At 42.9% G+C, this 14421-nt stretch overlaps 1 protein-coding gene and 1 long non-coding RNA gene across 2 annotated transcripts in view; one reads left to right on the top strand and one right to left on the bottom strand.

Annotated features, from left to right (window-relative positions):
* LOC146759366 (uncharacterized) overlaps nt 1–14421 on the bottom strand; it is a 233401-nt gene that overhangs the window by 24083 nt on the left and 194897 nt on the right. The window contains exon 3 of the mRNA XM_085510360.1: nt 7430–7596. Within this exon, the coding sequence (XP_085366486.1) occupies nt 7430–7596 (167 nt within the window). The remainder of the gene's footprint in view (nt 1–7429; nt 7597–14421) is intronic.
* LOC146759367 (uncharacterized) lies at nt 8463–13595 on the top strand. Its single transcript, XR_014932265.1, has 3 exons — nt 8463–8755; nt 8926–9017; nt 10168–13595. It is a non-coding gene; the product is annotated as an uncharacterized LOC146759367 (long non-coding RNA).

Raw genomic sequence — 14421 nt, 5'->3', positions numbered from 1 at the left:
CTCTCCGGTCCAAGCACAATGCTCTCCAGTCCGAGCACGGCACTCTCCAGTCCGAGCACAACGCCCTCCAGACTGAGAATAGCTGCCCCCAGTCTGAGCGCGACATTCTCCCGTCGGAGCGTGACACCCTCCAGACTGATTACAACACCCTCCAGTCTGAGCACAACATCCTTCAGTCCGAATGTAACACCCTCCGATCTGAGCGAGATGTCCTCCGGTCCATGTACAGCGACCTCAAGGTTCAGTTCGATGCTATCAAGATCGATCGTAACAACCTCCAGACCATGTACGATGCCGTCCAATCTGAGCGCAACACTCTCCAGTTCAAACACGACGCGCTCGAGTCCGGGTTCGACACAATTCAGTCCAAGTACAACGCCCTCAGGGCTGAGTTCGACACCCTGGAGTTCGAGCGCGATCTCCTCCGATCCAAGCTATGCACCCTCCAGTCCAAGAGGAACATCCCCAAGTCTGAACCGTATGTACCACACCTTGACCAACTACCAGGGGCACCAGATACAATGTTGGTTGCCCCTGTAAGAGGGCGAAAAGTAAAACAATTTTCAACTCAGTTAGAGAAAATGCAGAAGGAGTTAGAAGAGCGGAGGGAGTTAGGAGAGCAGGACTCAGGAGAGCAGGGGGACTCAGGAGAGCAGGGGGACTCAGGAGAGCAGGGGGAGTCAGAAGACCAGAAGAAGTTGGAGGAGCAGAGGATGTTAGAGGGGTATAAGAAGATGATAGAGGAGCAGAAGAAGTATGAGGAGCAGAGGAAGTTAGGAGAGAGGAAAAAGAAGGAGGGTTACCTAGAGGAAATAATACAAGAGTCAGAGTCAGATGAAGAGGAGCCAAAAGTTAGATTTTCTTTACGAGAATTTCTCGAGTCCAAACTTATAGATGGGGCAGCCTCATCAACACAGTTACCACCATCAACACCTGGGACTCTTGATAGAGCAAAAGGTGAGCAAAGTATTACGACCATTATTGATAGATCTTTAAAACTGAGTGAAATTCGGGATCTAAGAAAGGATTACACACGTCAACCAAAAGAACATATGGTCACTTGGTTACTTCGATGCTGGGACAATGGTGCCAGCAGTGTGTGGCTTGATGGCAATGAAGCTCGCCAACTGGGTAGCATTTCCAGAGATGCACGTGTGGACAGAGGTATTGGCACATGCCAAGATCAGTCCTACACCCTCTGGAAGCGGATGTTGATAGCGGTAAGAGATAGATTCCCCTTTAAACGGGACTTGGAGCCTGAGAAAAGGAAATGGACTGATATAGAGAAAGGCATCCAAACTTTGAGAGAAAATGCTCTGGTGGAAATGCTATACAGCTCCCACTTCAACCGCAATGACCCAAACCAATTACATGATCCTGAGATAGTCCGTGTACCACGACAAATGTGGCGTGACTTTACAAGGGCTGCTCCAGAAAAGCATGCCAGTGCACTTGCATTAGTATATGGCCAAGGGGAAAGGAAACCCCTTGTTAATGAACTAATTGCTAAACTTCAGGAGCTTGAATTATTTATAAGCACTACAGAAGTTAATCGTTATACTTCAGCCATTGTCAAAATAGCTGAAAGGTTAAACAGAATGGAGGGAACACAAAATGAAATTATTGACATGTTGACTAACATGCCTGATGTAGATGGATCCATGGTGGTACCAGATGATGGGGACCAGGATTCCCACGATCGCCTATTGAAAAAGCTAAACAACATGAGTTCCTCTCGACCTGTATCATCAAAAATCTCAACCATAAAAAAGAGAGGTCCTCATATTCAAGCAAATGACAACAATAAGACACCCCGTATTCAAGCAAATGACAACGATAAGACCATACGTTTTGCTTTGTTGTATTTCTTGAGTAATCATGGGGAGGATATAAAGAGGTGGTATAATTCATCCACTTCTGCACTTCAGGCACGAGTGAAAGAATTACAGTACAAAACAACCACCAAGGCGAACTCTTCCAAAAGGGGGAAAGTTCCAGTTGCTGCAAGCCACCGAGGTAAACAATAGAGGGGCCCTGCCCCCAGCCAGGGGGGGGAAAGGGACAACAGAGTATACTGGACTGTGTGGATTAAGTGGCCTGGCACATCTCAACCACAGAAATATAAAGCCTTGGTGGACACTGGTGCACAGTGCACCCTAATGCCCTCAAGTCACCAAGGGACACAACCAATATATATCCATGGAGTGACTGGGGGTTCTCAAGAATTGACTATGTTGGAGGCCGAAATAAGCCTCACTGGTAAAAACTGGCAAAAACACCCTATTGTGACTGGTCCAGAGGCTCCATGTATACTGGGAATCGATTACCTTAGGATGGGACATTTTAAGGATCCCAAGGGGTATCGATGGGCCTTTGGGATAGCTGCTGTTAACACAAACGGTGTTAAGCAGCTGTCAACTTTACCTGGTCTGTCAGATGATCCTTCTGCTGTGGGGTTGCTCCAGGTAAAAGACCAAGTGGTACCAATTGCCACCAAAGTGGTTCACAGACGGCAGTACCGCACCAATAGGGACTCATTGCTTCCCATTCACAAGCTAATTCGCCAATTAGAAAATCAGGGAGTGATTAGCAAAACTCACTCGCCTTTTAACAGCCCCATATGGCCAGTGCGTAAAACCAGTGGGGAATGGAGGCTGACGGTAGATTACCGTGGCCTGAATGAAGTCACACCTCCATTAAGTGCTGCTGTACCAGACATGCTAGAACTCCAGTATGAACTGGAGTCAAAAGAAGCTAGGTGGTATGCTACCATTGACATTGCTAATGCCTTCTTTTCCATTCCATTGGCTGCAAAATGTAGGCCACAGTTTGCTTTTACCTGGAGAGGTATTCAGTATACCTGGAACCGTTTACCTCAGGGGTGGAAGCACAGCCCAACAATTTGCCATGGATTGATCCAAGCTGTTTTGGAACAGGGTAATGCTCCTGAGCACTTGCAGTATATTGATGATATTGTAGTGTGGGGCCATACAGCAGCAGAGGTTTTCCAGAAAGGAAAACAGATAATCCAAATTCTTTTGAAAGCTGGTTTTGCCATTAAGAGCAGCAAGGTGAAGGGGCCTGCCCAGGAAATTCAGTTCTTAGGTATAAAATGGCAAGATGGACGTCGTCACATCCCAGCAGATGTGATTGACAAAATCACTGCTATGTCTCCGCCCACCAACAAAACAGAGACCCAATCTTTTCTGGGAGTAGTGGGCTTTTGGAGAATGCATGTCCCAAACTACAGCCACATAGTGAGCCCCCTCTATCAGGTAACACGGAAGAAGAATAATTTCTCATGGGGTCCTGAGCAGCAGCAGGCTTTTGAGCAGGTAAAACAAGAGATAGCCCGTGCCGTGGCCTTGGGGCCAGTACGGACGGGACAGGATGTGAAAAACATCCTCTACACTGCTGCTGGAGAGAAAGATCCCACCTGGAGTTTGTGGCAAAGAGCCTCAGGAGAGACCCGAGGCCGACCCCTAGGATTCTGGAGTCGAGCATATAAAGGGTCTGAGGAGCGCTACACTCCGACTGAGAAGGAGATCTTAGCCGTGTATGAGGGGGTTCGGGCTGCTTCTGAAGTAGTTGGGACAGAGGTTCAGCTTCTTCTAGCACCTCGCTTGCCAGTAATAAACTGGATGTTTAAAGGACAGGTTCCCTCCACCCATCATGCTACTGATGCCACTTGGAGTAAGTGGATTTCATTAATTACTCAACGAGCTCGAATGGGAAAACTCAGCCGTCCTGGAATTCTAGAAGTGATCATGGACTGGCCTGAGAGTAAAAAAATTGAAAAACCACCTACAGAAGAGGTATCACGTGCTAAAGAGGCACCACCATACAATGAGCTACCAGAAAATGAAAAGAAATTTGCCCTATTCACAGACGGATCATGTCGTATTGTAGGGAAGCATCGCAGATGGAAAGCTGCTGTATGGAGCCCCACACGACAAGTTGCAGAGGCCACTGAAGGTAAAGGAGAATCAAGTCAATTCGCAGAGGTAAAGGCTGTTCAGCTGGCTTTAGATGTGGCTGAACGGGAGAGGTGGCCAATGCTTCATCTTTATACTGATTCATGGATGGTAGCAAATGCCTTATGGGGGTGGTTGCAACAGTGGGAGAATGATAATTGGCAACGAAAGGGTAAACCTGTTTGGGCTGCTGAACTGTGGAAAGACATTGCTGCCCGAATAAGGAACATTGTTGTAAAGGTGCGCCATGTAGATGCTCATGTGCCTAAAAGTAAGGCTACTGAAGAACATAAAAATAACCATCAGGTTGATCGAGCTGCCAAAATTGAGGTGGCTCAAATAGACTTGGATTGGCAGAACAAGGGTGAATTATTCCTAGCTCGGTGGGCCCACGAAACTTCAGGTCATCAAGGAAGGGATGCGACATACAAGTGGGCCAGAGACCGAGGGGTGGACTTAACTATGGACGCTATTGCTCAAGTTATTCATGACTGTGAAACATGCGCCATAATTAAACAAGCCAAGAGGATGAAACCTTTTTGGGGGGAAGGGCGATGGCAAAAGTATAAATATGGAGAGGCATGGCAGGTTGATTATATCACCTTGCCACGATCTCGCAATGGTAAGTGTTATGTACTCACCATGGTGGAAGCAACCACTGGGTGGCTTGAAACATACGCAGTACCCCATGCTACCGCCCGAAGCACCATATTAGGGTTGGAAAAGCAAATCCTGTGGCGGCATGGCACTCCAGAAAGAATTGAATCAGATAATGGGACTCATTTCAAAAATTCTCTTGTGACCACTTGGGCCAAAAATCATGGCATTGAGTGGATTTACCATATTCCCTATCATGCACCAGCTTCTGGTAAGATTGAACGATTCAATGGGTTGTTGAAAACTATGTTGAAAGCAATGGGTGGTGGAACGTACAAAAACTGGGAGAACCATTTAGCAGAAGCCACCTGGTTGGTCAACACTCGAGGATCTAGTAATCGTAATGGTCCTAACCAATCCAGCTCCCTACGTACCGTGGAGGGAGATAAGGTTCCTGTAGTACACATAAAGAGCGTGTTGGGAAAGACGGTTTGGGTCCTTCCAGCGTCTGGAAAGGGCAAACCTCTCCGGGGTACTGTCTTTGCTCAGGGACCTGGGTGCACGTGGTGGGTGATGGACAAAAATGGGAATGTCCAATGTGTACCACAAGGGAATTTGATGTTGGGGGAGTGCAGCCAATGATTTTTCCTGTAGATATATAGGTAGAGTCTCAGAAAATATTTCAATTAGGTACAGAATAGTTCAATTAGGTATAGGACTTAAGATAGAGTGGATTAATGTTAAGGAAACACTTTTCTCTATATACCTTAATTAGGCATTCTGTAAGCAAGTTTTCCATCTGGACTCTATATCGTGCACTGGCCATGCATGTGTAGAGCACACATGGAAAGAAGTATAAGTCAAAAGGGAATCTGCTGTGGTGGCTGGGAAAGGATGAGTGCACCTTGATGTGGGGGACGCCCTACTAGCGCTGCCTTTCCCCTCTACCGCTGACGTGTTTTCCTTTTTCTGGCAGTTTTGCCATTTTCTCAAAATTAATAAATAGTAGGTTAGGTTATAGAGTTTTGTTCTCAACTTAGGGATTTGTATGGAATAAATATAAATTGTTGAGGAAAATAAGGTTGCTGATTATTCACAATTATACATATGAGTGTGTATGTATGTATAATCATAATGTAATGATGTAGAATAAGGGGTGGAATGTCATGGTTTAATAATTTTGTAATTTTTGATATCAGTATTCCACATCATAACATCATATAAAGCATGAATAATTTTACTGAATCTGCAACTTACAGAAGAAGACTACATCTCCCAGGGAACAACACGATAGGTCACGGGACCTGGACTCTATATTAACTCTGTCGCAGAACAGACTGATCTCTTTCGAGTTCTGGCGTTCAGGGGAGTGTGTGGGAGCCTTCACCGTCTCGCCTAAATTTCACAGTAGGCCTCTCGGTTACGGGACTCATTCTCTCTCTTATTTTGTCTGATTCGTTAGCTCAATTTTCAATTATATTATATTATATTTTATTATCCTGTATTTCGATATAGTATTTAGTAAATAAGTGTGCCTCCTTAGATCGTTGCCGCTGTTTTCTTTTCCTAATTAACTTTTTTCCTTTCGGCCCAGGGCCCCTCCGGGGCCCACGGCCCCTGTCACGGACGCACGTGGATTTTTAGTTCAAACCGTGACAGCTCACTAACATGAAACCAACCAAAGAAAAAGGTAATGGAAAACCACACAAATGAGAGAAAGTGCTCATGGAGTTGGTATGACCAACTTATTTTCAGTGTCTGGGACAAGTCAGAGTTCAATATTTTCCTTCCCTGAAGTTACTTTCATGCAAAAACTCCTCCAGCTCTAATTCAGAATTGGAAAATCTGATTTATATCTCAAATTCATCCACCTGGCCAGGCTTCAGTAGCTCTCTCTAATGAGACACCAACGATTTCTCGGATGGCTGTCCCCAGTACTGAAACCATTTAGGATACATGTTAATTGCTTCATTTATGTGTTCATATGTACAAGTGAGCACAGCTATACAAAAGGAATGTCTCTATATTTTAGTTCTCTTTTTTTCATTGTTCCCCATAAACATTAAAAACCACGAACAAGCTTGTAAGAATGGTTTCAGGCATGAGGAACAGGTGGTGCGAATGTCAGTTAAGTATTCCTGCAGGGGGAAGACTGGAAGTTTGCTGTAAATTATGGGGGCATTTCTGCAACAGAAAAAATTGGCTTTTCATTGATGAAGCTGGAAGCACTCTTTGATAACAAACCCACTGGGAACTTCAAATCATATCACATCACTCAGTTATTTTTTCCTCCATTTGTCTTGGAAAAACAATATTGCAAGAGTAAGTGCTTGCATGTAGAACTAGGAATAGCATGGTTTAGAAAGAGCACATACATTTCTGCTTCATCACAGCTGAAGCATCCCATATTCTGACCTTTACCCAGGCCAAATTCCCCACATATGAGGCAACCTCACTTGCATACATCCCACTGAACACAGGAAGCTAAGAAATGAATTTTGCAATTAGGAAAAAACACCTCCCATATGGTTGTTTGGATAATGACTTCATCACACGCACCAAAAATCACAAACCTATGCTTCATATGTCTGTAGGATACAATGCTGTGAGGAAAAGAGGAATGACTGTGCGAATCCTTGCAGAATCAGGCATACTGTTTCTAAATCATACCATCAAAGTCCTTCACCTAGAGAACATCTTCCCTGTAGGAGATTGACTCCACAGAGGAGATCTGAGGTGGACAGAGTATCACCTGAAACTTCAGTTTCCTGTTGATGAATTCACTGAGACAGTGCCATCCATATGCTCAAGTAATATTTTGAGAGGAAAATGAAATTTGTAAGGAAACTGTCACTGACCTTTGTGCCCGGTCTGTTATTGTTATCTCTTCCTCCAGATCTAGGAGTAGCGCTGCCTGAGCCATCACCTTCTTGCTGCAGGGCAAGGATTTGAGGTGCAGAATGAGCAGAGCAAGGCAAAACTTGCTTCCCATCTCCTCCAGCTCTTGAGTTCCCAGCTGCAGGCCCTGGTGGAAAAAAGGAGGAAGTTTCATTGCTGAGTGTACAAAGCGCAGGTGTTGGGAGACTGTTTTTCAGAAGGACAGCTCTTAGTATTACAGTATCACCTCATTCAGGTTCCCATACAGTCAATCATGAATTCAATGATAGCATTTGTTCTACAGGATCTATTCTAAAATAGCTTCTATTTTACAGAGGCAACAGAGGCAAGTAGTGTAACTGCTCTGGTTACTTACACTGAAGTTGTCACTGTACAAATTAGACTCATACCCCAAGAGGATCTGACTAAATACACTCTTACAAATCATTAGGTCTCATCTTTTTTCTCTCTCTAGAAGCGTCATCTCCCTAAGCAATGGGAAACAAATAGGTTTTATGACTGTAAATACTGGACAGTGGCAGAGATTAGAGAAAAAACAGTGAAGAGGGGAAGGAGGGAACATCTTTAACAAGTTATGAATTGCTTTTTAAGAAAATCAATTACAAAGTAATTGCAAAATAACAAATAACTCTGAGGAATTTCTCAGTGTATTAAAAGCCTATGTCTCTAGTAGGGACGTGCAGGCAAAGAAATGCAAAAACAGGACTGGGATTATCAACATCACCTTTCCAAGAGGACTCCTTCAAGCTGTGGATCCTCACATGGAAGAGCCCTGACTTTGAATTGTCTGTGCATGCTTTTTCACTACTTAAAAAAATAAAGGCCCAACAAAAAAGTAACACATCAAGGGCCTACATAGGAGTAATCCGGTGTAATTACTGGTAGTTTCTCACAAGCAGTGAGATGGCAAGAGACCAAAAAAAACCTCCAAAACCACAAAAGAGTCACCGAAAATAACCCAAAGAAACTGCAAAATCCCTCATCTTTGGCATTTAGTGATCACATCATGTGTTACTCCTTAATGCTATCACACCAGGGGTTGAATCAATTGCTGAACAATTGCAGCCTTTGTCAGTATCAGCCCCGTGTGCTTTTGAAGCACAAACCATTTCTGCAGCCAACCTTCTGACAAGAACTCCAATCCCATTTCCAAGACTGTTTCCTTAGCAACTGCCATAAGTCCGTGCTCACAGCCCTGGCACCAGCCACAAGCACAGTGTGTGCTCCACACCAGCATGGCCTGCTCTTGACCCTTCACTCGGTGTTTGTTACTGCACATCTTACAGGTAACAGAGCCCATATATTATATATATTATATATTATATATATATAATATACCAGTAACTGATAACAGGGGGCTGAGCTCCAGTCTCCTGTTTCTTAGTAGTTAGTTTTGTTTTGCCTTCTTTAATTTGTTTATGTTTCCTATGTAAGGTTGCACTTATAATTTCTCTAGGATCTTCTGCACAGCTGAGAGAAATTGGGAGCCAACAGCATGGAGGTGGATGGAAAAAAGAGGCTTCCCAAGTGACCATCTACAGCTCCCTTGTAATGCTTTTTTTTGGTTCATGTTTGTTAGAGGCCACAAAATGTCTTACAAGGCGAATGCCTTCACTTCAACTCCAGCAAGTCCAGCATGTACAAATAAAATCTAACATTAAAGCAGCCCTATCTGATAACAAACACATTTTCCTATAGTAACCACATTGAAATTCTGCTTGTTTTCTCAAACTATATGAATAAATATGAATAGGTAATTATAATAATGAATAATGAACAAATAATGCATTATTTTGAGCTTGTACATATACTGAGTGGTTGGACAGCTAGATAAGCAGAGGACGTGCCTAGAAGAGCACACAAACAATATGAGAAAACAGAGCCTCCCTGCCAGGCGTAGACAAAGGACTCTGGAGATCTGACTTCTGCTCTCAGAAAGTCTCTTAAATATCTTTAAAGCAGTCAGCAAATCTCTAACACCATTTCTTCTCCCATCCTAATCACTGCAAGCTTTGCTAAGTAAGAGCCAGGTGCAATGAACTATAGTAATTATTAATAATGGGAAGAAAATAGATGAAGAGGCTTAGAGGAACCAATGGTCATTAATACAAAACAACGAGGGCCTAGCAGCTCTACATAGATTCCTCACTTCCATTATTTTACTTCAGAAGACATTTTAGTGTGGCAGTTACAATTGGCAGGTGGAAATGGTGACATTTCTGAGCAAAAATAAGTCACTTCCACAGCAAAGGAATTATTCTCTCAGGGGTAAAAAATACAAGGAACATCTTGGGGCTTTCCCTGGGGTGTATCTTAGGGTCCTGTTTCCAGGATCCAGGCAGCACACTAAATACCTATCAATCCAGGAGATGCGAATAGTGACAGTGCTAAAACTCAGCCTGCGGGCTTACAATTCCCCAGGGTTTTATTCAGGATATGAAGAGGCCTTAGGAAACTATGAACAGAGAAATAATAATAATAAAAGTATAATACACCTGAGAAGCCTTAGACAGTAAGTGCTCATGCTCTGAAGTTAGCTGCTTTATGATGGACCCATATTGCTTCGAGAACAGACAGCTCGGGAATAACAGCTGGAAACCTCAGCTAGAACATTACAAGTTAACACATTTAATTCACTTCAAACACAGGCAGTCTTTTATTTTCCAACTCAGACAATGCTCTCCCTCTTCTTCCTCAGCTCTCAGCAGAGGCAGGAGCTGGAGCTGCATTGGTGACTACCATTAAAGTGAAGATGCTGACAGAACTGATGCATCAAACTAACAGCATTAATGATATCTGCCAGCAGTGCCAAGAGCTGGTGCTCTGGGTAGAAACCAGCCCCTCCTGCCTTGCTTGAAATTCTTGAAATTCTACAAGAGATAAAGAAAGAGAAGTGGTGAACTTTTGATTTTGGTTAAGAAGCTCCACAGCAGTCAAGCTGGATTGTTTCTACTCACAGTGACAATATATAACCCGTTTGCCACTACCATGCAGGAGGAAGCTGTTCTACCTGCCATCAGGTCCTCTGCAATGTCCTGAACTCTCAGAGACCCTATCTTTCCCCATCACAATCCTACATGGCTCCATCCTCCTCTGGAGGCATCTGTATGAGAAGCGGAGTGCAGTGCAGTCTTCCAAGCCAGCAAAATCTAAGCAAAGTCTGAATCAGAAAACTGTACCAGAAAGCTGCAGACAAGATCATCAGTCTTAATTAGTTTAGCCTCATGGATATGCTAACAAAGGTATTCTTCTTTGATGATCAGCTCATATCTTTGCATAGTTTCTGCTCTTCATAACATGAAAGTGCCAGTCTGGATCAGCATTGGCTCAATACACACATTGCTGCGCAATACAAATATGCCCACTGGTCCCCTGGGCCCCCTCATGCATGTCTTTTGAAGACATAATGTTAAAGGATAACAGGTTTATAGTTTCCTGGCTGTTATAAAGAATAATGGAACTAGACATTATTTGCTAATCTCTTCTCATTTTTTCATACCACAGCAGACAGTATGGTAAGAGACATCACCATGCTCTAATATCTGGATGTATCTGTATATATGATTTGGTGGGAAGAAACATTCCAGAGGAACTCAACATGGCTAATCAGATGAATTAAATGAACACAACCTATTAGCTCTTGGTCTAGTTAAACCAGTACATTTGTTCTCTGCCCAAACTGTTTTTATCATAACAGGGCAGTGAGGTGTTCATCTGCATCTCCTAAATGACACTGTGTCACAGTAATAGGAAACACGGAAGGAGGGGGAAAAATAAGAAAGCTATTCCGTGATTTATCATTTGGCCAAGATAATGGCAATAAAAATTCTCCTAATGAAAGTTGATGAAATTATACCGGAAAAAGAGTTCATTCGCATTCAGCACTGATGCATCAACTATATATTCACAACTAAATGCTTCCAACGTCTCTCAATTTACCTAAAAACACATCACAGGCTAAGAGACAATGTAATGGGAAAACTTCGTTATTCATTACTCATATGCTTTAAACAACCCCACAAGCCAAAGGCAGCGATAGTTTCATAACACAGATATTGTTGAAGGTGGAAGGACTCCAGAAGTTAAATTAGAATTTTCTCTCTCCACCAGGGTAACAAGAGCTGCAGTTAAACTGGAGTTGAAAGATATTAATAAACACAAGTAGACAACAGATTTCAGAGCCATCATTTTTCTCTTGCGTTCAGAGAAAAGGGATCTTTGGCACACAGTACGGTCACTTTTGGGCACTGTTCAATCCTTGAGGCAATATTTTTCCCTGCAAACTTACTTCCAGTCAACACATACACACACACATGCAGAGTATACTCTGCATCTCAACAGCTTTACACATGCACAATGGTTATGCCCTAAGGCTGGGTATAAATAAATTGGCAGTCTGGTTTCCCACTAATTCCATCAGTGAGCTCTCCATTGGAATACTAATAGAAACTACTTCGAGGCTGCACAGGACAAACCACACAGCTGAATGAAACATTTGGTGCCTGCAGATGAAATTTTAGCCTGGGCCAGCCCCAAAAGATAGTGTCCTTTAAACCCCTGTGAAAGAAAACATGCTGATGCACAATGGGGAACCAGCTATTGAGATGAGGACAGTAGGGAACAAGCCAGTTTTTCTCATGGCCCAGAGATCCCTAAGCAGTAGGTATGACATTCTAAACAGACAAAGTTTAGGGGATAGAAATTTGGGCCAAAAGATTTCAAAGGGATTAAGCAAGCAGAAAAGGCTGAAGATGGAGAAAAAAAATTGGGTAGCTTGAATTTCTAGAAAGATGAGAGGGGTTGAGTTAAAGACAGAAGATAAAAGGACTGGAGAGATAAAAGGATGAGAAAGAGGGAGGGGTGGTTGAGGTCAGTGGATGCTGATGTGGAGGAATGATAACAAGAGGAAAACTAATGGAAACCTCAATCCCCATCTCACTGTTGGAGAGGTGTGCTTCGTTATGAATGCCCATCCTCGCTTTCCTCAGTACTTTGGCTACTAGGTGAGGAAACAAGGCCCAGCTTGCTGTCAACCCTCCCTGAAAATCTGCTGAATTTAGCTGATGCTCTGATTCAGCTGGGACTGAGCAAACTTCTTTGTTTCGTCACAAGATGGGTTATTGATTTGTCATTCAAACGGACTCTTTCCCTGGCTAAAGATGCTACAGGCTAGATTGTTCAAGGGATGGAGGAAAGCAGATCAGAGAGCAGAAAGAGGCCTGAAAGGCCTGTTTGTAAGAGAACTGAGGATTTAGCAAATGGTAAAACTGGTTGTCAAGTTCTACTTATTCAGATAGCATAGATAGCCAACCAAAGTAAGCATAAAGATGGGGATATATTCTCATCACCCTCCCCCAGAGACTGCACACTCACACAGAGCAGTAGTGGTTGGGTATGGAATGCTTCCATACTTGCTGGATGCTGGTGCACCTCTTTCGCATTGCTTCCTGAGATGGAAGGTAGTACATGGTACCAGAAGGTCCAGTTTTGCCAGATCACTTCTTGGGTATCACTGGGACCAATGCATACATTTATGTGGGGCATAACTGTGAAAAGTGGCTGAATCAGGAATAAAAGATGGACAAAAATAGAAAGCAAAACCAACGTAGATGAGCCATAAAGAAGGTCCAGAGGGCAAAGAACAAAAGTAGTGGGAATTGTCAGTATGTTTTTGTTGTTGTCATTGTTTGTTTGTCAGGAAAAACAACAACAACAACAAAACAGAAAATAAATAGAAAAAATAAGTGCTAATTCTTGAAAGAAAACAAATAGTGCTCCAGATAATTAACTCTCCTACTTGGCAGACAAGAAGAAGAAATGGGGAAACTGTTCAAGGTCATACAGTGATTCTGGGGCAGTGTAAGAAAAGAAAACTACTTTACACTGGTGACAACCAAGTGCTTTGTTCAAGAACATTTCTGTCTTTAATGCAGGTTCCAGTACTGGCAACAGGTTAACTGCTGTTACCCCATCTGACTGTGCCTTCAACATTCATCTGTAGTCTACCCACGGCTTTCTCTCACTCGTACACCTTCTGCTGTGTGAACTCTATGGAACCTGGAACAAGTCACAGCCAGGTTATAGCCTGAGGTGCCTGAAGATTAAGTGTGAGGTGGAGCTCTAAGTACATCTGAGAGTCTGTGTCAAATGAATTAGCTCATAAAAGCAGTCTGGGAAAGCAAGAAGTTGAATTTTTGCAAGTCCTAAATTGGCAGTTTAATCCCTGGATCACTTTTCCTCCCTCTCTACTTCCACTTCTCTGCTTGTATGAATAACTTCAGCATACAGAAAAGTGAGCAGACTCCAGGCCCACCCAAGCATTTTCAGCTATGAGTTTAACTCATTTGGCCATATTTCACCGTGGGAGTTAAATAACTTCCTAATCCTGGCTGGTGATCACCACATGCTTGGCAACAAAAGGATTTATGATGTTTATTCTGGCTAACGTAAATACAGATGCTATTCAGAAAGCGTCTAACCTGTTTTGAACATTCTTAGTACAGTATTTGTCTCCATAATGTCATTCACTATCAGGTTCTCCTGGTTAATTATGTGTTATATAAAGAACCAATTGTATCTTTTCATGAAATGCCCTCCATATTGTTCTATGTTACACAACACCTTGTTATTTTTCTGTGTGGCTTTAAAGCAGAGCAAGTATTTATAGTTACTGGGAAATTACAAAGTAGATTTTATTTTGAAATTCACTATACTATAATCTGCAATATAGAAAGCTTTGAAGCCTTTCCCTCTTACTCTGATAAAACATATGCCATTCTGCCCATCCCAGAGGTGATGAAAATATGTATCGACCAAAATGACACAGCAACACTAGTACGCTTTTCTTCCACATACAAAATAAGACCCCATGATGGATCATGGTATCACTTTTGCACCAACATAATGATTTAGGCACTAGAGTGCATTTAGAAAGAAGCCAGCACAGCATGAC

Source organism: Coturnix japonica, chromosome 10 (assembly GCF_054131305.1).
Source record: "Coturnix japonica strain WE chromosome 10, WE-NBRP24, whole genome shotgun sequence".
In the NCBI taxonomy this organism is placed as follows: Eukaryota; Metazoa; Chordata; class Aves; order Galliformes; family Phasianidae; genus Coturnix; species Coturnix japonica.
Note: the sequence above shows the minus strand (reverse complement) of the source record. Positions and strands in the feature narration are given on the sequence as shown.